Source organism: Scyliorhinus torazame, chromosome 22, assembly GCF_047496885.1.
Source record: "Scyliorhinus torazame isolate Kashiwa2021f chromosome 22, sScyTor2.1, whole genome shotgun sequence".
NCBI lineage: Eukaryota > Metazoa > Chordata > Chondrichthyes > Carcharhiniformes > Scyliorhinidae > Scyliorhinus > Scyliorhinus torazame.
Genome location: NC_092728.1, coordinates 75,886,885 through 75,912,000, shown reverse-complemented (window position 1 = coordinate 75,912,000; position 25,116 = coordinate 75,886,885). Strand labels below are relative to the sequence as shown.

Genomic DNA, 25,116 nt, shown 5'->3' with positions numbered 1-25,116 from the left:
GAAACATCTCATCCACAAAGAGACAAAACAAAAAAGAAACAAACCCCAAACACTCCCCCGCCCAACAGCAACTGACGATGACTAATTCCTTAAAGTAGGCAACAAAAGGTTGCCATCTCCAGTAGAACCCCTCAACCAAACCACTCAAGAACCGGTGTACTTGACTCTCTCCAGGTACAGTCATTCCATTAGGTCACCCAACCATACCAAGGTGTTGGATGGAGTAGGAGACTTCCACCCCAGCAGAACTTGCCTCCGGGCAATCAACGAGATGAAGGCAAGGACATCCACCTTCGCTCCCACCTGTAGCCCCGGCAGGTCCACAGGCCAAAAATGGCTACCAGAGGATAAGGCTCCAAATCAATATTCAGAATCGCTGACATGGTGCTAAAGAAGGAGACCCAGAAGCTTAGCATTTTGGGAGAAGACCAGACCACGTGTGTGATTGACCGGCCCCCAGAACACCATTCGCACCCGTCCGCTACCTCCCGAAAGAAACCACTCTTCTTAGCTCTAGTCAGGTGCATCCTATGCACCACCTTAAGCTGGATCATCCCAAACTGTGCACATGAAGACATGGAGTTCACCCTACAAAGAGCCTCACTCCAAAACTCATCATCCATTATATATCCCAACTCTGCTGTCTCACGGTGCCGAGGTCCCAGGTTCGATCCCGGCTCTGGAGTTTCCACATTCTTCCTGTGTTTGCTTGGGTTACCCCCGCACAACTCAAAGATGTGCAGGCTAGGTGGATTGGCCAAGCTAAATTACCCCTCAATTGGAAAAAATGAATTGGGTACTTTAAATTTTTTTAAAAACTCTGCACTATAGATCCAACTCCCTCTCCACTCCACCTTCACCTCATCTGCCGAGCCCGAATCCTCAGACAGAATTCATCTGTAAATGCCGGATGTGCTATCCGCCTCTATTGACCTTGCCAGTGAAAGGATCCTTTTTATCAGAGACGTCGGCGGTGCAACGGGAAATGTCGGGAAGGACCCTCGTACAAAATTGCACATGTAGAGATACCTGAATGAGTTCAACCCCGCAAGCCCAAACTTCCCCGACAATTCATCCGAGCTGACGAACCATCCAGCTCCAAACAAATCCCCCAATTTCTCAAGCCCTTTTCCTTTCCCACACCCCAAATGTGTTGTCCAGTTTTGATGGCTCAAATAAGTGATTAGCACCAGTAGGGCCCATCCTCGATGCAGCTCCAAGCATAAAGTGCTGCCTGAATTGTCTCTATATCCTTAATGTGGACATGACCACTGTGTTTAGGCAGTACGTTGCTGGGGAAAACGGAAATGAGGCAGTCACCAATGCACCCAGACTAGATCCCCTAAACGGCCTCACCATCCCAGCATCTGGGATTCAGATCCAATTCAGGGCATATACATTAATCAATACCATCAATGATCATTAGGTACCCTCCGCACGGGTCCGACATGACGTTGTCTGCTGAAAAAAGGACCCGTTTATTGATTAAAATTGCTGCGCCTAGCCGCCCCCCCCTAGCCTGCCCAGAGGGTGGTGGCCCAAAGCCCACCCATGATGGCTTCCAAATCCACCCATAAAATGAAACAAAGAAAACCCAATAGTCACCACCAGTAAACTAACCATCCCCGCACCCCCGAAACAGACCCCACCCAAATGTACATGTTGATTACATTCCAAAGAACAATATCCCCTCCCAACCCCAACAAAACGACGATCCTGTTGAACCATGAAAATCAGGTCAAACAGGCCGCAGATTTTCCCCCATCTCGCGCCCATTCGCTAGCTAAACATTCACTGCTAGCAAAGTAGCCCCTGCCCAAGGCTGAATAAAAAGAGAAAGAAATAGCCCCTCCCATACTGGCTACAAAAGTACATCAAAATTCAACATCCCGACAAAGAGCAAGATCCCACCGGGAGCCACACATTTCCCAGGAAAACCCCCCAAACATTACCATAAAACAATATCCCTCAGAACAATTAACGTCCCACCCCCCACTGCACAACATATGCAAAACACTCCCATCCCAACCCAAGAACAAAGAAATAACAACAACGATAGACAAAATACTCCAAAACCCTTTCTCATACACACCATTAAAAAGTCCACTCGTGTCAAATCTTAACACTCCTGTAAAGCGCCTTGGGACATTTTATGATGCTAAAGGTACTTTGCAAATGCAAGTTATTATTACGGGTTGAGAAAGACTTGTAGATAATTATAAATGTAACAGAAAAGGTGCCTTGTAATTTCACCAGGTTATTATGAAGGACGAGAAGGAAGAATTAGAAAGAGAAACTTGAAGCGTTTGGACATTTTTTACTAAAGCTGCAAAGAGTTAAAGTCTCATCCAATCAAGGATTTTAGAACTATGATGGAATGAAAAGTAAATATCAATGGATTATTTCTACAGAGCAGCAGCGGTTGAGAAGAGACTGGTAACCACAAACCTGAAGCAAATGGCCAATTCTGGACTGTGATGTTCTATGATTCTGTGCAAATAGGGCAACTAACCAGAATCCAGGAATGAGGAAGCTAAGTTCTAAGCAGAATTAAATTGAGCTTATTTTCTTTAGAAAAGAGTCTTCAGACTGACTGAATTTTAACTTTCTGAATTCTGAAGACTGAAAGCTGATTGAGGATTTTGTTTTAAATATAATTAACACGGTTAAATCTCTTTAAAAAAAAGTAGGATGGTCACCATGAAGAATATTTTCACACAATGCAGGCAAAAAAACTGGTGCAATAGGTTACCCAGGGAGACTGTTGAGGCAAATAGAATATTAGGTCAAAAAGAACCTGAAGATATTGCTGAACATGGATAAAGGATCCAACAAGAAGATGGAAAGATTGGACCCATGGAAAAACACAGATTTGTTGGACTAAACTGATGCCAGAGAGTACAATTTAACATGTACTGATTGCTGAATAGGACAGGTCAGTCCCACGTACTTTATCCTATATAATGCTGAGATTCCTGCAACATTCACAACCTCCCAACTTAACTGAGAGCTAATAAATCATATCTTTTGCTTTTAAAGCCAACAAGCTTTTGTACCTACTCTTGTTAAAAGCAGGTCTAGAAAGTACAAAGTCAGTCCAACATAATTAAGGTGACTCGCTTTTAACATTATGGTAAATGTAAGTCAACATTCAAAATGAAGTTGGTTACTCTTCACAAAGCTGTTTTTGATTTGAGGGTTTTCTTTGTAGGAAAATATTGACTGCACCTTATTAGCATACGAGAGGAAGTGAAGTCAAGAGAAAAAAATACCTGAGGGAGGGCACCCAAGGTCACCAATTATTAAGGCCTGTACAGTTGACTAGTAAACAGACTGGTCCAGGAGGTTTTCCTCATGTTCACTGCAAAGGTCATCTGGTCTTTATTTTCTTTTGTTGCTACTATGTTCTAATATTTAAAACCTTCGCCAAACAAATGGTTTACAGAATTCTCAATTGTACATCCTGATGGTTTGTGAAAATAGAAAATAATGGTTTCTATATAAATATTTCAATGATCCCTTAAAGAACCAAATGCAACTTGCCTTGTATACATGATTAAATACATAGTGTGTGAATTTTGTGCTCGATTAAATTTAATATCTAACACTAGGAATCAAGTCAAAATTAAAATCCCATCACAAATAAAGTCCTTAACAATGCTCAGTGAGGTTTGAAAGAAATGAGCAGGTAGCTCATTGAGTGCTATTAAAAAAAGGAGAAAACACAGAGCGCACTTGACGGGGGCGAGGTTGAGTAGGTTCTTTGGGGTAGAGGACAGATGTGGGAGGTGCTCAGGAAGTCCGGCGAACCATGTCCATATGTTTTGGTCATGCCCGGCACTGGAGGGATTCTGGAGAGGAGTGGCGGAAACAACATCTAAGGTGGTGAAAGTCCGGGTCAAGCCAAGCTGGGGGCTAACAATATTTGGAGTAGTGGACGAGCCGGGAGTGCAGGAGGCGAAAGAGGCCGGCATTCTGGCCTTTGCGTCCCTAGTAGCCCGGCGAAGGATCTTGCTAATGTGGAAGGAGGTGAAGCCCCCCAGCGTGGAGGCCTGGATAAACGACATGGCTGGGTTCATTAAGCTGGAGAGGATAAAGTTTGCCTTGAGAGGGTCTGCGCAGGGGTTCTACAGGCGGTGGCAACCGTTCCTAGACTATCTCGCGAAGCGTTAGATGAAGGTCGGTCAGCAGCAGCAGCAGCAACCCCAACCCGGGAGGGGGGGGGGGAGCAAGAGAACACATGAAATATCTGGAAAACTGGCATGTGCGGGAGGAATCCAGTGTACAAAGCTCTGTAACATATCGTTTTACCATGTTTATATCTTGCTATGTGCGTTTTCTTTCTATTTTGTTACGAGGGGTTTTTTTTTGTTTGTAAGGGTGAAAAATTATGTTAAAAAACTTTAATAAATATATTTTTTTTTAAAAAAGGAAAACAACATTAATGCTGCCACTGGCCTTAAGACATTAGAAAAAGGAATCACCATTCACAAAGTTCCAAGGGTGTGACATAGATATGAAGTACCTATGATGGCATAAGGTACATGCGCTAGTCTTAGATAGTATTTGGCTCAGGAAACTTTAACATTTAATTATTAAGATTTTGAGAGTTTGTTATTAATGACACCCGTTGTGGTGATATAAAAATGCTACTGAACCAGGGACTGTGCATACAGAAGACCATACCGGCCATCTTGCTGGTTGTTTTCTAACAAGTGAGCTTTTTTGTTTTCTTGGTATGAACCATTTCATTGTAATTTAAGCTAATAAGTATTGGGGTTTCGGTGCATGCCACAACATATAAAGCGTGACCTACTTAATCAACTACCCAATGTCCCAAACCTTTTTAAAAAAAAACTTAATTTATGTTTTCAGGATGAGGAAGATTGACAAAGTTGTAGGCAAATTGTTCAGCTACAGGAGGATTAATAAAAATGTAAAGAGTGAAATTTAAGTTAATAGGCTGGTTTACAGGGAAGGTCACAAAGGTGAATAATAAGTGGGTACAACAGACAACTGGATAGATTTGTAACAGTAGCAGGGACTATAGAAGATGGTGAGAAAATGTGTGGATGGGGAATTAAAGTGTCACTGTAACTGCGACAGATAAAATAAATAATGTTTAAAACGACTTTGGTAAGCACATAAGCAGTTATTTGAAAAAAAACTTGGAAGCAAATTTTGTATTGGGGTTTCACATCAAGCTTGACCTCACTAATAGTGTTAAGTTCGATTGCAACAGTATTACTAGCCAGATTTCTTTAATTCCACGCAAGTATCCAACATAAATACAAAATTAAAAAGTCTCGATTGAACTAAATCTTCAGTGGCAAGCAGTAACATCCTTGGGAAAATACCTACCACTTTTGTCTCAAAGTTGACAAAACAGTAGCCCCTAGGTTGTCCCTCAAGTGGACCCGATTTGTGAAACAGAAAATCAAATTGCTTGACTTTTCCAAATTTCTGGAGTAGCTTTAGAAGGTTATATCTGCAAAACAGGGGAAAATATTGTTAACATGAATGCAATGATAGGAAATTCAGAACTGAATATGCACTGTCCAATAAACCTGGACGCCTACACATAATTTCAACAAAAACTGTGTGTATAGCCTAAATTGCAAATTCAAAAAGGTGGTATACTGAGCTCTATTTAAAGTCTTGCTTTCATCTCAAGCTGGAACATTTTGTTAAACTCAGTTAATGCTGAAGTAAAGGAACCTCTTAAGCGTCAGGGATAAATGTGCCATGTCCTTTATCTGTTGAATACATACCTTGGTAGTTGAGGGAATTGGGCAATGAACATCAGAGCAGGCACATTAGCAGAATCGGTGCTATATGGAGGATGTCATGGGAGGACATGGTTAGTGACAGAAAAGCAAAAGTGTACGACTGGGGAGAATTTTTTTTTTTTTTTTTTTTTTTTAAATTTAGCCCATCCATGACAGGGAGAATAATTTCTTCTTTTGGAAATATTGTTTCTTTTTCCTTTCCCTTCAACTAAAATGTGAGACATTTTTTTGCCAAGACATCAGACGGTTTTAATTTTTGAGTCGCATCAACTTTGGGATTCTGCACATTTCAATTCAATTCCTCTGGTTGTCCCACCCCCGAACAAAACAAAAACATATACTTTATACCAAAAAACAAGACAGGCAGCTGGTGATACACGGGGGGGGGGGAAAAGTTTGTTGGTGAAGCTTGGAAAAGAAAATTACCATGAATGTTTATTGCACAAAATACCATGGCAACAGCAGTGCACCAAAAAGCTGACAGTCCCCCTTTTGCATTGTTCAATTTCTAATATCAGTTTGACAGAAAGAAGCAAGGTACATTACAATCTAATAAAATCAGTCCAATGACATCCAGTGTCCAAATCTTTCTGGAAGAATACGTTTGAAATTATTTTGAGTGCAGCTATTTAGGTTCAGACTTCTGTTTCAAGGACATGGTCAACAGCAGCAATGGATTAGACAGCTGTAACCACAACTTGTCAATCAAACACGCCATTTCCACCCAATTCACTGCCAGGTTTCAAAAACATTCCGCAGAGCCTCTACTTTTAAAGAGCTATTGTAGTATTATTATTTTCCAACCATTAGACCGCAACTTTCTATAAACTTTTATCACAATGGGAAAGCCTGAACTGGGGAGTTATTAATGGATCCATGCCGAAAGCTGGTAGTGAAGAAAATAAATAGCCAAACATCACATTTAATAGAAATCCTTATTTTACTGTGATTGACATGATCTTACTGATAAATTCAAACTGAGTAAACGTATTTTTGTGGTTTTGCCTCCATTCTTAATATAAAAAGTTTAATTTAGAATCAAACTAACTTGACTGAAACAGCCTAACCGTGCTGATACTTCAAATGCAGTAGCTTTAATGGGTATATTAGCAACTTCCCTTATTTTCCCTCTAGCAGTAACCTTCATGTACAGAGGTGCTCACCTCCCCAGTCACCACCCACAGAGGCTGGACAAAAGAACTCCCTTTGGGAAAACTATATAAGGGCGTTAAAAATTACAAGGAATGCACAACAAAGTACAGATATGGACGTCAGATGTTTACAGAAACATATCGAACTTTAATTCCATTGAATTATGGCTAATGTGGTATAAAATAAAGAAAAACAAAAAGGTTACATGCAGGGCAGAAATCAGAAGCTGGGGGGCAGGGAGAGCTGGGCTGAAAGAGATCAGTTTCTGAGACAGGCAGTTAAAACTAATGGGAATCAAACATGACAAGAAAGGCGTGAAGAGAGGACCAAAACATGGAGTAACAGTGTTTGTAATATACAACAGATTGTACACATGAAGAAATATAGGAGTGAGGGGTAAATAAAGACAGCTGGAATTACAGGAATTATAGGTCAGAGTAGAAACTTATTTTTCAAAGAGGTGGCAATATAGAAAGATATCGTTGATGGGAATGAAAGACAAACAAAGACACATGGACAATAGAAGATTTCACAACAAACCATGGAACAGAAATAAATCAGGAGAGGAGATTCAAGGCTTGAGATAGGTCAATAATGAAATAAAGATGGACAAAGACAGACAAAGTTTGTGGTACAATGCAGAAACACTGATCAGACACACAGCAATCTCAGGAATATCACAGATCATCTGTCCATCTATACTGCCTGGTGATTCCATTGGCCCAGAGTCTGCATCATCTTCCAGTAATTTGAAATTCCTGTGGGATTCACAGGATCATTGCCATTCCTTTCTTATACAATGCTGATCTGACTGATCCATGGGACGCAGTATTCTTCTTCCTCCTGGAATGACAGCGCTCAGGTCTCACCCGAGTCCTTGACCTTACGAGACCAGTGTTCTTTGTGGGGATGTTGGAGCATTGGGCCTTCCTACTTGAAGCAATATTTGAGGAAGTACAACAATGCTGAGCCACAACACAGGGGATCGATGACCATCTTCCTTTACTTTTCCCACAGGGTTTCTGTGGAGTTCAGAGGCACTATTTTCAAAAGTGGAGAGAGCTGTACTAAAGTTTATATGCCCATCTAAAATACAAACTGTTGAAGCGGACATGTAGAAAACTTTCACATTTAGAAATATTATGGAACAGTCGAAAGTTAAGAACATAAGATACACAAGGAATTGGCCACACAGCCCTCGAGCCTGCTCCTTCATTCAATATGATCATGCCTGATCTTTTACTTTAACTCCATTTCCTGACCCCCATCCCCATAACCCGGATTCCCCAGGAGATCAAAAATCTATCAAACTCAGTCTTGAATATACTCGAGGATGGAGTTTCCAGAACCATCCGGGGTAGATAATTCCAAAACTTGACAAACACCAGTGAAGAAATTTCTCCACATCTTAGTTCCTTCACTGTCGCTGGATCAAAAATCCTGGAACTCCCTCCATTGTGGGTGCACGTACACCCCAAGGACTGCAGCGGTTCAAGAAGGCAGCTCACTACCACCTTCTCCCTAGGGATGAGAAATAAATGCTGACCTAGCCAGCGATGCCCACATCTCAAAGAATAAAATAAATGATTGGCCCTTAAACCTGATACTATGCCAGTGTTCTAGAATTCCCAGCCAGTGGAAAATAAGCCTCACAATGTCTACCCTGTCAGAATCATGTGCGTGTCAAAAAGATCACCTCGCATTTTTCTAAACTCCAGAGAATATAGGCCCAACTTACATAGTACCTCATCATAGGACAGACCTCTCAGCCTAGAGCCCAATCTAGAGAACCTTCAATGTACTGCCTCCAAGGAAAGATATCCTTCCTCAAATATGGAGGCCAAAACTGCTTGTAATGAATTCTAGGTGTGGTCTCAACAAAGCTCAATGCAACTGGAGCCAAGTTTCCTTATCTTTGTAGCCCAATCCCTCATAACTAAAGCTAACAGGCCATTTGCCTTCCCAATTGTTGTACCTGCAAGCTAACTTTCCATATTTCTTGTATGAATACACCCTCTGAATACGAACATTTAAATTGTTAAGCCTTTTAAAAAGGTTTTCCTATTATTACCAACGTGAATAATGTAACACTTCCTCCCCCCTCCCTGCAAAATGTCACTTTTGTTATTCAACCACTTCTTTGTTAGACGTTTTAGTTGCTGTGATATGAAGAGTCTAAAGCTCTGTTCCTTGTTAACAAACACACATTTATTTCCTTCCAACAGCCTTTGCACAAAACTCTCACTATACATCACCTGACAGAGGCCACCTGAAGCCCCTTTACATATCAGTGTCAATTAATGGATACTTAACATAAATGAGACAACTAATTGCAATATCTCTTAACCCATTACTTACCAGTCTCCACTTCCTTGGAGAAAAAAAAAATAGGTGAAAACATAATTTCAAGAAACTCAAAAACACACACATGATTTCCCCCCCTTTTTTTTGTTTGGACAAGAAAGAAAAAAAAAGTCACAGAAACAAGCGCCCTTCATTAACAATATCCAAAAGTTTCTGTGAACTCGCCCCTCTTTTCGTTAAACAGTCCGACAGTTGATAGCTCCTGTCGACCCATTTAATTTTTGTTTTTTTCCCTCTGTCCAACATCTGCTTCAAACTTGCGATGTCTATCCGTAACCTTTCAGTGACACTTCTTGTAGAGTGCACGTTTTCCCACAGGGATTTATTGTCAATGTGACAGTCAATAGGTATATTACCCAAATCCCCTAATCCCAAAATTTGTCAATATCATACTTGTATAAAAGGCCATATCCACCGCCTCTACAAGGCTTAACGTCTCAGCAGCCAAAGTGCTTTTTACCACTCTCCTTATTTTCTTTGTTTCCCACACAAGTGGGCAACATCTACCATTGTTCCCCAAAAGGAAAATTATAAAACCTCCTGTGCTTGAAACCCCGTCACATAAATTTGCGTAGGACACATCACTATAAACTATGAGTTTCAAGTGCTTAAGGTCACCTAAAACCGGGAACTTCAAAACACACTCCTGCATTTTTAGTTTGGCCAACACTTTATTTGCTCTTATTATGTCTTCCACTTTGGGATCATTCATTTTTGTACTCAACTCTAAGACATCAAAACTCACGTCCGGTCTAGTCTGTCTACCTAACCAGTTCAGTTGCCCAATTAAACTTCGCAGTTGCACTTTTTCTATCTTTGAAACCATTGCGTCTTTTTGTGAAACTCGGCCACGACTAATTGCTATTGGGCTGATGCTTTCCAAATAAGATTGCTGATGTAAAGTTGCCCCTAACTTAGTCTGTCCAATTTCCAGTCCAATATATTTAAATGCACCGAAAGCCTGACTTCCAACCCTGAATTCTTTCCTCAAACCAGAGATTACAATAGCTTCAAAATCACTAGTCCCACCCCACAAAAAATCATCGACATGCAACATAAAAATGCCAGAAAGATTTCCTTTATAGTGCCAGTAAAACACTGCAGGATCTGCTTTCAACTGGCAACAGCCTAACTTTAACAAAACTGGCCTTCCCGAAAAATACCAGACTCTAGATGCATCATTTAATCCATATACACATTTGTTCAACTTCCAGAGTACTCCTTCTGTGTTAGCTGCTTCTTTTGGAGGATGGAGAAAAGTGTCTCTCTGGAGCTGATGCCCCTGCAAAAAGGCAGCTTTTATATCTATAGATTTGCATTCCCATGCCTTTGTGGCTAATAGAGCCAAGAAGATCTTTAAAATAACCTTTCCTGCTGTAGGTGAATCTACCCTTAAATCCTGATCTTCTAAGTTTTCTTCAAATCCCCTTGCCACAAGCCTGGCCTTTGCCTTATAAGTTCCATCCGGAAGAACCTTTTCCGTGCAAATCCATCTGTGGGATAGAGCTCTTTGTCCCCTATCCGGTACTTCCGTGTATACCCCAAATTCACTCCAACTATGCAATTCTTGCTGTTTACCTTCTTTGATAACTTTTTCCATCTAATTTATTTGAAGCCACCAAAATCTCACGTGCATGTGGGCTTCTACTCCGATTAGTATTCATAGTCTTACTCATATTCAGAGATCTTGATAAACTACGTCCCCTCTCCCGCCTGGTATCTTGTTCTGTACTGCTACTGCTTAATCTTCCCCTTCTGCTGTGGGATGTCCTTTCAATAGTTCTCGACCTTTTCCTGCGGACCTATTCACTATCCGATGTACTATCTGAACTGGCACTGCGGTTCTGTGCCCTCCATTTTTGAACTTCGCTTTCCCAATCCATTGTCTTGACTCCTTCCCCTGAATGCTGTACATTCAACCAATGTTTATACTTTCCAGTGGCCTTCCCTGCTCTACTAATAACAGTTGCATCCTTCCATTGACTAGACCCTTCAGGCAAGTATGTCACTTTTGTACCAACTTTTGGCAGTTGCCCTTTCGGAAAAATGGCCCGTTCTAATTCATCAGAAGTGTTGTGTTCCTCCAGAGAAACCCTGTCTATATCAGTTAATTGGTCCTCATAGTTCTGTAACACATGCGTACCAGATGACTCTGGTTCCTCGTCATGCCTGTCTGCTCTGTCTAAGTTTGAAAATTTGTAATCTGTACCCATTATCCTTGATGAATGTACCCTAACAGTTTGATTACCATGTTGCAAAATAATTGTTTTGCCATCTATGCCTATGAACTTCCCTGGGTCTTTCCATTCATTAGAATTGTCTCTCTTATAGTATACCATGCCTCCTTGCTGCAAAACAGCATCTGATGGCCGTACGTTATTTCTTAAAGCTCTGCGAATTCTTTCAGAGACTTCTGCTTCCAAAAAAGCTTTTCTACTGTGATGTAATGCATTTAAATGTTCAGCAAAACCAGAGCTAATTGATGTCCCCTCCCAAGCTGGAGGTTGGTCATCCAAAATGGACGGAATTTTAGGATTTCTACCAAACACTAATTGATAAGGACTATAGCCCCCAACCATCTACAATGAATTCTTTGCATGTACTGCCCATGCTAAAGCTGAATTTAGCCTGCAATTTGGCCAAAATTTTCCGAAGCACGTCATCAATGACAGCATGATTTCTTTCACAGACACCATTACTAAACGGGCTTTCTGCAGCCGTATTCATAACTCTGATATTCATGTTTTCACACATATCCCCTAAACTCATCATTAGCAAATTCTCCCCCATTTTCCGTAAGGAATTTTGCCGGTGGACCCTTTCCTGTCCCTATCCATTTTTCCACGATTTGATCCAGAATTACTCTCTTTTCTTTACTTCGTACAATCGTTGATTGACTAAATCTGGTTGCTAAATCTACAAAATGCAAAATAAATATATTAATTGCTTTATCCCAGATCTTAAGGTCCATGGCCACAATGTCGTTAAAATCCCTGGCCAAAGGTAGGGTTACTATCGGTCGTGCTGGTGTCCTTCTGTACTTCCTTCAAACTTCACAGCGGTCACTAACCTGTTCTATCAGTTTAGTATAGTCATCATCCCTTACCCCTGAATCCTTTAATAAATTTTTCAGCCTCCGAGGAGACGGATGTGCAAATTGCCTATGCAGTTTTAATACCACAAGCTTTTTATCAGCTAAAGTCCCATTTTCAACTGCCATTAACACATCCTTAACCACTCTACTTGAAATATTGTGTGTCAGTAATGGAATACAATAGTGTCCCGACTGTGTAAATTGTAAGTCCACCGTCTTTCCAAAAGCTGTTGCCTTATCCTGTTCCATATCCAGTTTCACGTGTGCTTTCTTCAGCGATGGTCTGCTCAGAAGCAAAGGTATCTCACTTGATACAACATCTGTGCTAATGAAATGATTCACTCCGGCAATATTGCAAGGGACCACCACTCTTTTTCAGCGACTTCAGAGTATTATCATCCCCAAACCTGAAACTTGTGGAACTTTCAAATTCCTTAACCTTGTTACGATTTTCAGCATTCAAAAAGTCCAGGTAACATTTTAACCAGTCAATTCCACACACAGTAGATGTGCAGCCACTGTCCAATACAGCACAATTGAAGGATTCTGCAACCAACACCCTCATTACCGGCGTAAAACTGCTTGTCAATAGGACAATGCCTTCTTTCTGGTCACTATCTTTTTCCTCTTCTGACTCTTCCATGCCATGTGTCGCTTCAAACACTAACATAACGAGTTGGACAGTTGAAAGCATAATGGTATTGAGAGTCACATCAAAAACATCGATTTATCATGCCTCGTGCATTTCTGGGGTTCATCTTCCTATTGTAGGTTCTAACTGGGTTTCTATCTTCATAATTTCCTTGTCTCGGTCTCCTTCTATAATCTTGAGCCCTGTTCGTAGCCATACGATTTTGCCATCCTGTTAGTAGTGTATCTTCCATATTCTGCCTTATTGCAGGCTGACCTATTTGGGTCATCAGAGCCATCGGAATCGAATGTTTCCCCAGAAACCTTTGCCATCTGTTCGAATAGGGTATCCTCATCAGTAAACTGAACTGTCAAAACCTATCCATGTTGCTCACTCTAGCACAGTCAAGTAATTTAAAGGCCAACACAGACTGTGGAAATTCCAGGTTGTGCTTTTGCAGTCTGTTATATAGTCTGCCAAATTCCATTATATAGTCTTCCATGGAGATATCCTCCATTTTCCGGAACTTATCAAAATCCGACCATGCTTCATACGCACTTAACAAGTCATCTTTCTTATAAATCTTATCCATATAATGTAATAAAGTCTCCAGACCTTCTTCTGAGTCTAACTCTTCCAATTCCAGCTCAGAAAGCACTTTGTTTCAGATTTTACTGCCATATGGTAGAGAAAGAGCCAATGCCATACCTTGTTTTCTCTTTCCCAAAGCAGTTACCTTAGTCCACTTAACTACTGCACTTCTCCATTGGTCGTACAATTCCCTTTCAGAAAATAAGGGAGGATAGTCATATCCAGCCATCTTTATCCTCGGTTCAGCCATATATCCATTTTATTTTTATTTTCTCACTCACACTTGGTTTGATCTGGAAAGTTGTATCTTTCAACCCTTCACATTTACACAGCAACCATTCTCTGCTACCAATTGTTAACCGTTTTAGTTGCTGTGATATGAAGTCTAAAGTTCTGCTCCTTTTTCACAAACACATTTATTTCCTTCCAACAGCCTTTGCACAAAACTCTCACTATACATCACCTGACAGATGCCACCTGAAACCCCTTTACATATCAGTGTCAATTAATGGATACTTAACATAAATGAGACAACTAATTGCATGTCTCTTAACCCATTACTTAACATTCTTGTCTGCACCTCCATGCAGTGTGTGTCTTCCTCACAGCTTACATTTCCACCCAAGTCTGCAACATCAGCAAACTTTGATACATTGCTCTCCATTTCTTCATCCAAGTCAATAACGTAGATTGTAAATAGTGGAAGTCTCAGCACTGATTCTTGCTGTACTCCACTAATTACATCCTGCCAACTTGAAAATGCCACATTTATTTTGTCAGAAAGTTGGAATGAAATTAAAAATAAAGAACTGAATAAAAAAGAAACTGATAGGGATTTAGCTGCACGGAGGACTTGAGATGCAGCCTAGCCTTTTAGCAGGATGAAATGGCTACTTTGTTAAACAAAGTGGAGACTAATAAGCTGAATAATAATAATCTTTATTGTCACAAGTAGGCTCACATTAATACTGCAATGATGTTACCGTGAAAAACCCCTAGTCGCCACATTCTGGCGCCTGTTCGGGAACACGGAGGGTGAATTCAGAATTCCAAATTACCGAACAGCACGTCTTTCGGGACTTGTGGGAGGAAACCGGAGTACCCGGAGGAAACGCACGCTGACACAGGGAAAACGTGCAGACTCCGCACAGTGACCCAAGCCTGGAATCGAACCTGGAACCCTGGCGCTCAAAAGCAACAGTGCTAACGACTGTGCCACCGTGCCGCCTAGTCTAAGGACCTAAGGATCATAGCCACGCCCAGTTGCAAAGTAGGGCTCTCTGAGGATCAAGTTGTGCAGAAAGAAGCAGAAGTCTATGTCAGACCCCATATGTTCTTCCCTAAACTAGAAGAATGGTCCCCAAATAAAATCTACAGGTCGTATGTGGTAATTATTTTCTGGATTTGGCTCATAGTGTTAAAATATGTGGGATTTTGTTCTGGGGGGCATGTACTCTCAGAATTTAGGAAAGTAGATAAATTAATCCCCAATCCAAATCTAAGTATATGGTCTATGTAACCATTATTGTAGTTAATTGTGAATTATGAATGAATAATTCTGCACTGTAAATTCAATGATAATATCTGATTAATCTAGGACAAAGGTTCGGCACAACATCGTGGGCCGATGTTTGTTTTGAGTTTAATAACAACAAAATTGACCCATTCCTCACTGCATTCTATCTCTTTTCTCACATTTTTCCCAAGTTGCAAAAAGTGAAGAACCAGCGTTCAAAGATTCCCTTCTTTTTAAAACAAAATATTTTTATTAAAGTTTGCATTTTTACACTGTGCAAGAAATGGAGGAAACGATTAGAATTTACACGTTGTTCCTTTTGGCACTCCCCTTTGCACCCCCCTCCCCTTACTGCTGTCTCCGGGTCCTATCCGAGGTCCTTCTTTTCACAGTAAGAAGCTTTCGGAGCGCTGCTCCTTCCTCAGGTTAATGAAGAGGTATGCTCCAGAAACATATATATAGGCTCAAAGTGGAGAGGATCTCCAGGAAGATCGCGCATATAGACACTGACATTAAGTTTCTACAAAGATGCAAGAAAGCAGACAAGATAATCACCTGCTAATGCTCGCATTCCAAGCATTGTCTGGCATCTTTGAATCTGTCTATATATATGTTTCTGGAGCATACCTCTTCATTCACCTGAGGAAAGAGCAGCGCTCCGAAAGCTAGTGACATCGAAACAAACCTGTTGGACTTTAACCTGGTGTTGTAAAACTTCTTACTGTGCTCACCCCAGTCCATCGCCGGCATCTCCACATCATGGCTTCTTTTCACAGTAGATGGTTTGTACTGCCGTTTGTTTTATTCTTATAGTGAGGGCCCCTCTGATCTCCTTGGACTCTCCTTCGGCATTTCCTTGGGTCTATCCCTCCTGTGCCACCCACCCCCCCTGTTCCTGTCTGCTTTCTGTGGCCCTGGTGGTTCCTGTGCACCTAGCCCCCCCCCCCCCCCCCCCCCCCCCCACCCCCCCATCCCACTGTTCGACCCGTTGTTGGATTCAAACAGGTCTTGACGAATGCCCCCACACTTTGTGGAAGCCATCTTCCGATGTGCACTTTCTACAGATGGAAAAATTCCAATAGGTCTGCCAGCCAGTCCGCAGCTGTGGATGGTGCTGTTCACCAGCCAAGCAGGATTCTCCGGCGGACGATTAGGGAAGCAAATGCAAGGGCGTTGGCCCTCTTCCCCATATGACGTTCTGGCTGGTCCGATACCCCGAAGACTGTCACTCACGGGCATGGCTCCACCCTCACCCTACAACCTTGCATATAGTCTCGAAGAAGGCTGTCCAGAACCCGCCAAGTCTGGGGCAGGCCCAGAACATATGGCCGAGGTTGGCTGGGCATCCCGGTTACCGTTCACATTTGTCCTCCACTCCGAGAAGAACCTGCTCACTAGGGTTCTTGTCAGGTGTGCTCTGAGCACCACCTTAAGCTGCATGAGGGTTAGCAGTGTGCAGGAGGTGGTGGAATTGGCCCTGTTCAGTCCTTTTGCTCCAGAGGCCCCACCCTACTTCCGTCCCTACAAGTTTCCCTTCTGCATCGAACATTAGTGGAGCTCACAACAATTCCTACTCTTTGCTTTTATGCCTGTTAGCCAATTTTCCATCCAAGCTAATACATTACCCCAACAAATGAGTTCTCAGCTTGCATATTAACGTTTTGTGTGCATTTTATTAACTACCTTCTGGAAATCCAAGCATACAACATCTACTGGTTGCCCCTGGCTACATCCTCAAATCCTAATAAATTTGCGAACCAGGATTCCCTTTTGCAAAACCATATTGACTTGTTCTCATCATACTATGTTTTCCTAAGTGCAGTCTTAAGACATCCTTAATAACAGATTCCATCACTTTCCTGATGACTGGTGCCAGTCTAAATGGTCTGTAGTGCCCTATTATTTCTAAGGAACTTGAAAGGAGCTTTAACTTGCGAAATAAATCGACAGTGAGGCTAGTCAACTCAAGTCAGAAAAATTTATTAAATATAAAACTTAAAAGAGGACTGCTTCTCCCAGAACCTTGACGAACATTTAATCCCCAAACTACCAAAAGTAAATTATCTGATCATTTATTGCTGCAAGCAAATTATCTGCCTTATTTCCCTACATCGCAACAGTGATTACACTTCAAAAAATATTTAAGTGGCTATGCAGTACTTTAGAATGCTCTGGGATGATAATGGCGCTATGTCAATGCAGGTATATGAAAATGAAAATCGCTTGTCACAAGTAGGCTTCAATGAAGTTACTGTGAAAAGTCCCTAGTCGCCACATTCCGGCGCCTGTTCGGGGAGGCTGGCATGGGAATTGAACCATGCTGCTGGCCTGCTTTAAAAGCCAGCTATTTAGCCAAGTGTGCTAAACCAGCCCCTACTTCAGTCCACCTGACAAAATGTAGAAAAATAGATACTACTATCTTGATTACAGGTTGCTTAGAAACTGCAACTATTCAAAAACTAGTGCAAATGAATACAGAAGTTGAGAGTTTAGCATGAAAAGCTACAAAAGACCTAAAATTTGGGTGTACTAGAACATTGTTGAGCATATTCAGATTGCCAGCTTCAAATGAACCCTGTTGTATTTGGGTTCATGCTGAACACAATTGTAATATCTATGTTTGGAATATATGCTTTATTCGAGAAAATCTCAAGTTCTCATCTTCATACTTCAATAACAACCGGTGTGGAAATATTTTCTGGAACACGTCTGTTGTAACTTTATTTTCTTTCTAAACTCTTTATCCAATTTGAGATAATTCCACCACAGGTAGGATGCGCTGCTGCTTTCTGGTGGTTGGATAATCCAGAAGACGCTTGAGATTTGTTCTGGAACCTTCTTGGTCCACATGGCTGAGGTCCACACCACACAATTCATAGAATTTACAGTGCCGAAGGAGGCCATTCGGCCCATCGAGTCTGCACCGGCTCTTGGAAAGAGCACCCTACCCAAGTTCAGCACCTCCACCCTATCCCCATAACCCAGTAACCCCACCCAACACTAAGGGCAATTTTGGACACTAAGGGCAATTTATCATGACCAATCCACCTAACCCGCACATCTTTGGACTGTGGGAGGAAACCGGAGCACCCGGAGGAAACCCACGCACACACGGGGAGGATGTGCAGACTCCGCACAGACAGTGTCCCAAGCCGGAATCGAACCTGGGACCCTGGAGCTGTGAAGCAATTGTGCTATCCACAATGCTACCGTGCTGCCCCGTACAATTATTAGATGCAATGAGCCTTTTCAGGAGTGAAGTCAAACTCATGCTGACACCTGGGAAATTCTTAAAGCAGGATTAAAAAAAAAAAGGATTTTTGGGATGCTGTTTACTTCCAAAGGAGAGCCAAAATCACACTTCTGTTTCTTACAAATGTATTAATAGCTTTGGCAAGCATTTGATGTGCCGCTATTCTTCATCATTTAGCCAGAAAAATTCATTTCTGTCTTTGTTTTTGAAAAGCCCTTTCTGTCTTGGCAAGATCACCTGATGACATAATCAGAACAGTACTGGCATGGCATTAGAATTGTTACAGGTTCATTCCAATTTTGCTAGTCTCAATAATTTCACTATAAACCCAATAGTTCAGGTGCCAAAACCGGCTCTGGCACTCTGCATTGGGTGAGGGAAATGAGAAGAGGGGAAAAAGAGAGCCACGGTCACAACACATTGCTGGTGTGCTTCATGTGTGACATTTTACAGAAATTATTTACAGAAAAAAGGCCATTAGAAATATAAGCTCTCAGAAGGCACAGGGTAAACTGTCCCATTAAAAAAATGCTGTGAAAATGAAGCTATGTAGCATTAAGGGAAATGTAGCTACGTGGAAAGAAAGTTATGGGAAAATGGGAATGGGAGGGGTGGATAAATAAATGCTTTTCAGATTGGCAGGATGTGGGTAACCATTTGCCACAATAATCTGTCTGGGCCTGCTTTTTCTTTCTATTTATATCCAAATTATTTTGACTTGGGAATGAGGAATAGTATAGAAATTAGGGGCCATTGAAGATTGTGAAGAAGAATGCAGCATTGCAGGAGAACAGACAAGTTGATAAAGTGAGAAGATATGTGACAGATGTAGATATGTAGTAAAAGTTAATATACCCCAAGCAGCAAGGTTCTTAACACGTTGGAGAAACAAACATTTAGGGTGCAGGCAAACTTTAAATATTTGTAGGCAAGAAAAATGAAAGGCAGCAAATGGGATCACAGGTATATACAGAGATATTGAATAAAAGCTTGTGGTGAGGTTGAATTTGTGCAGTATGTCAATTAGACCAAAGTTGAGAGGGGCGGCACGGTGGCTAGCTCTGCTGCCTCATGGTACCGAGGACTGGGTTCAATCACGGCCCCGGGTCACTGTCCGTGTGGAGTTTGCACATTCTTCCAGTGTCTGCATGGGCTTCACCCCCACAAATCAAAAGATGGGCAGGGTAGGCAAATTGACCACGTTGAATTGCCTCTTAATTGGAAAAAAATAGAATTGGATACTCTAAAATTTTTTTTAAATTAGACCAGTCATATTTGTTTTGGGCACCTATTTATAAGGATATCACAGAAATGGAAAGGTTACAATGTAGATTTACTGAATTGTTAATCCATGTATGAAGAAAGATTTCCCTGCAGCTGAACAGAGAATGATAATGGGGGAAATCTACTGGAGCTTTTCAAAGTTTGAAAGATTTTGAGTTGTTAACATGTAAAAGATGGTTTTCACAGGATAATGATATGGTGACAAAGCACAAGGCTAACGTAAAATATTATGTATGGCCTAGCCCATGTGGCTAGAGTGGAATAGGAATGGGCTGCATCTCCACAGGCAGAAAGTTAAGAACGGTCATGGGTTTGATTGGAGGTCAATTACTAGTGTTGATGCACAGGAATCGGTGTTAGGTCCATTGTAGGAAATGGCCTGCAATTTCATGAATGAGAAAACAATTTAAGTGCTAGGACTATGGAGGAGAACAAATTTCTGCAAGGAGATTTAGATGCATTGTGAGAATGGGGCAAACTCTAGCAAATGGCATTTAAAGTAGTTAAGGGCAATGTCCTGCATGTGGTTGGACTAACACCAAGTTTACCTCCAGTTCACATGGAAAAACAGGCCTAAATCGGTTAGGTAATTATAGTTCAGAATAGTTTGCATTATAGGTCAAGGCCAATGTCAAGAAGCCATAGCCCATGCAAATGAGGAATTAATCTATTTAACAGGACTATTTAAAATAAAACAGGATTTGTATAGACTTCAGTTAGATCACGGGCGGGATCTCTCAGCCTGGGGCCAGCCCGGAGAATCCCTGTGACCGACGGGGATCGCGCCACGCCACACGATTCTCCGCAGAGTGGAGAATCGGCGCCATTGGCGCTGGCGTGGTTGGCGCGGCACCGGTAGGGGGCCGCTCTACGTGGCCAGTCTGCCGATTCCCGGGATGGGCTGAGCGGCCATCGTAAAAACGAGAAGTCCCGCCGGCGCCGTCCATACCTCCTCTCAGCCGGCGGGAACTCGACGTGGGAAGGGTCAGGGGGTGGCCCTCCGATTTGGCCTGACCCGCGAACGGGGCCCACCGATCGATCGGTGGTCCGGCCTCTCTGGCTGGGGGCCTCCTTTCTTCCGCGCCAGCCCCTGTACTCCTGCCCATGCTGCGTCGGGGCCGGCGCGTTGAAGGGAGACACTGCGCATGCGCGCGTTGGTGCCGGTGCCACTGCGCATGCGCGGACCCCGCGGCGCCCAGTTGACGACGGGATCAGCTGCTGGAGCGGCGTGAATCGCTCCAGTGCCGTGCTGGCCCCCTGTAGGAGCCAGAATTGCTGATCCTGAGGCAGTGTTGATGCCATCGAGAAACGCGACAGCATCAACACTTAACCTCAGGATCACAGAATCCCGCCCCACATTTAGAACACTGCATCCAATTTTGGTCATCTTTTCATCTAGGTGGTGATTTGAGGCTTTGGAAAAGGACCAACAAAGGATCCAAACACTCATTATATCCTCCAAAGCAGACTTTAGAGTGACAGCAGTCACAATTAACAAGCTCCAGCTGCCCAGAAAGGAGTGGTCATGCACATTACTGCTGGCCAAGTTTGCCTTCTATTTCCTGACAACTGATGTGAACGTGAGTCACAACAGCAGCCTTCCCAATTCTCTCTCTTTCCTCTTCCTCTGGCTTTCCGCCTGGCACTATTACAACTATTCAAACTTTTTTGCCATTAGAGTCAAGGCTTCTTTCAAAACAATAATATCTCAAACACCGAAAGCAATAAAACAGCAGTCAACCACATATGCTAAATCAATCACCACCAGTGATTGTACCCCAAGGAACAATGCTAGTTTACTCTGACATAGACCTGCGACAACTTCTTAAAAGTATAAAAGCTGAGACATGGTCCACCATAGCAACTGAAACATACCTCTATACATTTTGAGCTGAGAATAATTTCAATATAGTACTAACTTTTTCTTAATATAATAAATATTTCCAAATACAACAATAGCTTTTTGAGAACCTGAACAATATTCATACATCAAATGAATGACAAGATCCCCAAGTTATTTGGAAAGTATTGCAATGATCAACTATTCTGTACAGTAATTCAATCTACTAAACACCTGTAGAAAAGCAAACATTTATAATTCAGATTAACAGCATAACATTAAGTAATCCATTACCCCGCAGATTATTTTAATCACAAATTTCTATCATGTTGTAATTTTGTAATTTTTCTGAAGCCACCAGCGAGAGAGGCACCAGAGACATTCTGTGAACATGAATATGTTTCTCTCACTTCATTCTTTCTCTTGCTGCAAGACCAAACAGTAATAGCATATTCAAATATCCACCAATTGAAACATTCTTCCAACATTCATTGCAGCAGAATAACACTTGATAACGCTTTTATACTTAAATATCTTAGGACATTTTTTTCAAAGCAGAACCTTACTACCGTTGAAGTCTAGTGAACACTAAAGAGAACCATTTAACCAACAATATGAAATCAAACAGCTCACACCAAACATTAGGGCATATGGAGTCACGGAACAAATAGGTAATTGATAACAAGTGGGCTATAGAGCAGAAAGTTATGGTTAAAGAATAGCTTTTCATTTTGCAGGTAGGTAGAAAGTGGTGTTCCACACTGAACAGTGCTGGCATCACTGTTAGTTACAATCTACAGTATTGATGAAGGTGGCAGGGGAGGCGAATATGGTAGTTATCAGTCGTGGCGTAGATTATAAGAGCAGGGAGGTTATGTTGGAGCTTAGGCCACATCTGGAGTACTGTGTTCAGCCACTGTACTATAGGAATGATGTGATTGCACTAGAGGGTAGAGGAGATTAATCAGGATATTGTCTGGGATGGAGCGCTTTAGCCATGAAGGCAGGCTGGATAAGCTTTGGTTGTTTTCTTTGAGGCCGAGATGGGACCTGCTGTACGTGTACAAGGTTATGAGGGTGATGGACAGGGTGGATAGAAAGCAGCTGTTTTCATTAGTTGAAGGGTCAATAACAAAGGTGCATAATTTTAAGGTGAAAGGGAGGCGGTTTGGAGGGGATTTGAGGAAAAGAATTTTCACCCAGAGGGTGGTGGGAATCTGGAATGCACTGCCTGGGAGGGTAGTTGAGGCAGGAAATCGCACTATCTTGAAAAAGTACTAGGATGAGTACTTTAAATGCCATAACATTCAAGGCTGTGGGCCAAGTGCTGGGAAGTGGGATTAGTGTAAACTTAGAGAAGCTTTTGTCGGTGCAGGCTTGATGGGGCGAGGGGCCTCTTCTGCACTGTATGATTTGATGATTTGGACTTAGGAACAAGTATCACAACATCAAAATCTGCAGATACTAACAGTTGTTAGCACTGTTGCTTCACATCACCAGGGTCCCAGGTTTGTTCCCGGCGTGGGTCACTGTCTGTTCGGAGTCTGCACGTTCTCCCAGTGTCTGCGTGGGTCCTCCCGATGCTTTGGTTTCCTCCCACAAGTGCGAAAGACGTGCTTGCTAGGTATTTTGGATATTCTGAATTCTCCCTCCCTGTACCCGAAGAAGCGCCGGAATGTGGTGACTATAATAATAATAATCTTTATTGTCACAAGTAGGCTTACATTAACACTGAAATTAAGTTACTGTGAAAACCCCCTAGTCGTCACCACTTTCCGGCACCTGTTCGCGTACACAGAGGGAGAATTCAGAATGTTCAAATTACCAGACAGCACGGTTTTTGGGACTTGTGGGAGGAAACTGGAGCATCCGCAGGAAACCCATGCAGACACAGGGAGAATGTGCAGACTCCGCACACCGTGTTGATCCAAGTCGGAAATGAACCTGGGACAATAGCGCTGTAAAGCAACAGTGCTAACCACGGTGCTACCGTGCCGCCCACCAGGGGTTTTTCCACAGTAACTTCATTGCAGCATTAATGTAAGACTACTTGTGACAATAAAGATTATTATACTAAACTGCATGAGAAATGGTGTACAGCCAACACTGAAGATCAATACATTAGACAAATAACTGACCTGGCAGTGGGAAATTAAATTCATAGGAACAGGAGTAGGCCATTCAGCCCCTCAAGCTTGACTCGCCATTCAATGAGATCATGGCTGATCTGTGGCCTAACTCCATATACCGCCTTTGGCCTATATCCCTTGATCTCAGATTTAAAATTCAACATAAATAAATGTGAGGAGATGGATTTTGCTCGAAAACAGATACATCAATTATATCTTAGAAATTACAGAGCTAAATGGGGTAGAAGAGCGGATCTAAGGGATACACATGAAAACATAATTAAAAACAGAATCAGAGGTTAGTAAAGGAACTAAACATTCTCAAAAGCATTAGGATTTCTGGGGGTATGTAAATCAAAAGTAGTAAGGCTCTGCTAAGCATTTATAGGATTCTGATCAGGCGGCCTTTAAAATGCTGTGCACAGTTCTGATCTCCGTACTATAAAAAAGGAAATAGAAGCACTGGAGAAGTGAAGAAAAGATTCACAAGGATAGTACGGGAACTGAGAAAGATTGAACAGGTTTGTGCATTTAGAAGCTTGAGAATGCTAAAATTCAGCATAATGCTTAAAGATGTACCTACAAAAATACAAATTAGGAGCAGGATGAGGCCACTTGGCCCCTTCTGCCTGCTTCGCTATTCAACAAGTTCATGGCTGATCTGATTGTAACTTCAACCCCACGAGAGACCAAGTGGCCTCATCCTGCTCATCATTTGTATTTTTGATTGAGGAACATTCGAATTAGGGACAGGAGGCCTCTTGTGCCTATTCCGTCATTCAATGCAATCATGGCCGATCGGATTGCAACGTCAACCCCACATTCCTGCCCACCCCCTATAACCTTTCACCCCCTAGTTAATCAAGAATCTATCTAGCTCTGCCTAAAAATATTCAAAGATTCTGCTTCCACTGTCTTTTGAGGGAGAGTTCCAGAGGCTCATGACCCTCAGAGAAAACATTTCTCCTCATCTCTGTCTTAAATGAGCAACTTCTTATTTTTAAACAGTCGCTCCTCGTTCTGGATTCTCCGGCAAGAGGAAACATCCGCTTCACATCCGCTTCACAACATGATCTTAAGGGCTTTTATGATCAAGTCATCCCGTACTCTTTTAAACTCTAGTGGATACAAATCTAATCGCTCTGACCTTTTCTCATAAGACAACCCGAACGACAACATTTTGAGTCTGAACACTACTTGGAAAATAAACCAACATTTAATGTACTTACTCGGTTAACCTGGAATCGAGATTGCCAATCCAGAGTCGATGTCCCTCCTGTGAGGAGCTTTCAGATAGAATAGAAGCATTCTCCAATGGAAGAGATTCATTTTCAGTCCCCATACGTTGCTAGAAGAAAGCATAAACTGCATTCATACAGCACTTATCTCAAACCTCAAACATACCAAAGTGCTCAGGTACTTTATAAATGTAGTCACCCTTGCAATTTAGAAAACGTGGCAACTAATGTGCTC

General features: G+C 42.1%; 1 protein-coding gene across 1 annotated transcript in view; it reads right to left on the bottom strand.

The window, feature by feature from the left end:
- rbm18 (RNA binding motif protein 18) overlaps nucleotides 1-25,116 on the bottom strand; it is a 52,681-nt gene that overhangs the window by 19,111 nt on the left and 8,454 nt on the right. Inside the window, exons 2-3 of the mRNA XM_072488385.1 lie at nucleotides 24,873-24,991; nucleotides 5,362-5,488 (exon numbers count right to left, since the gene is read on the bottom strand). Coding sequence (XP_072344486.1) covers nucleotides 5,362-5,488; nucleotides 24,873-24,985 — 240 coding nt within the window. The 5' untranslated portion in view covers nucleotides 24,986-24,991. The remainder of the gene's footprint in view (nucleotides 1-5,361; nucleotides 5,489-24,872; nucleotides 24,992-25,116) is intronic.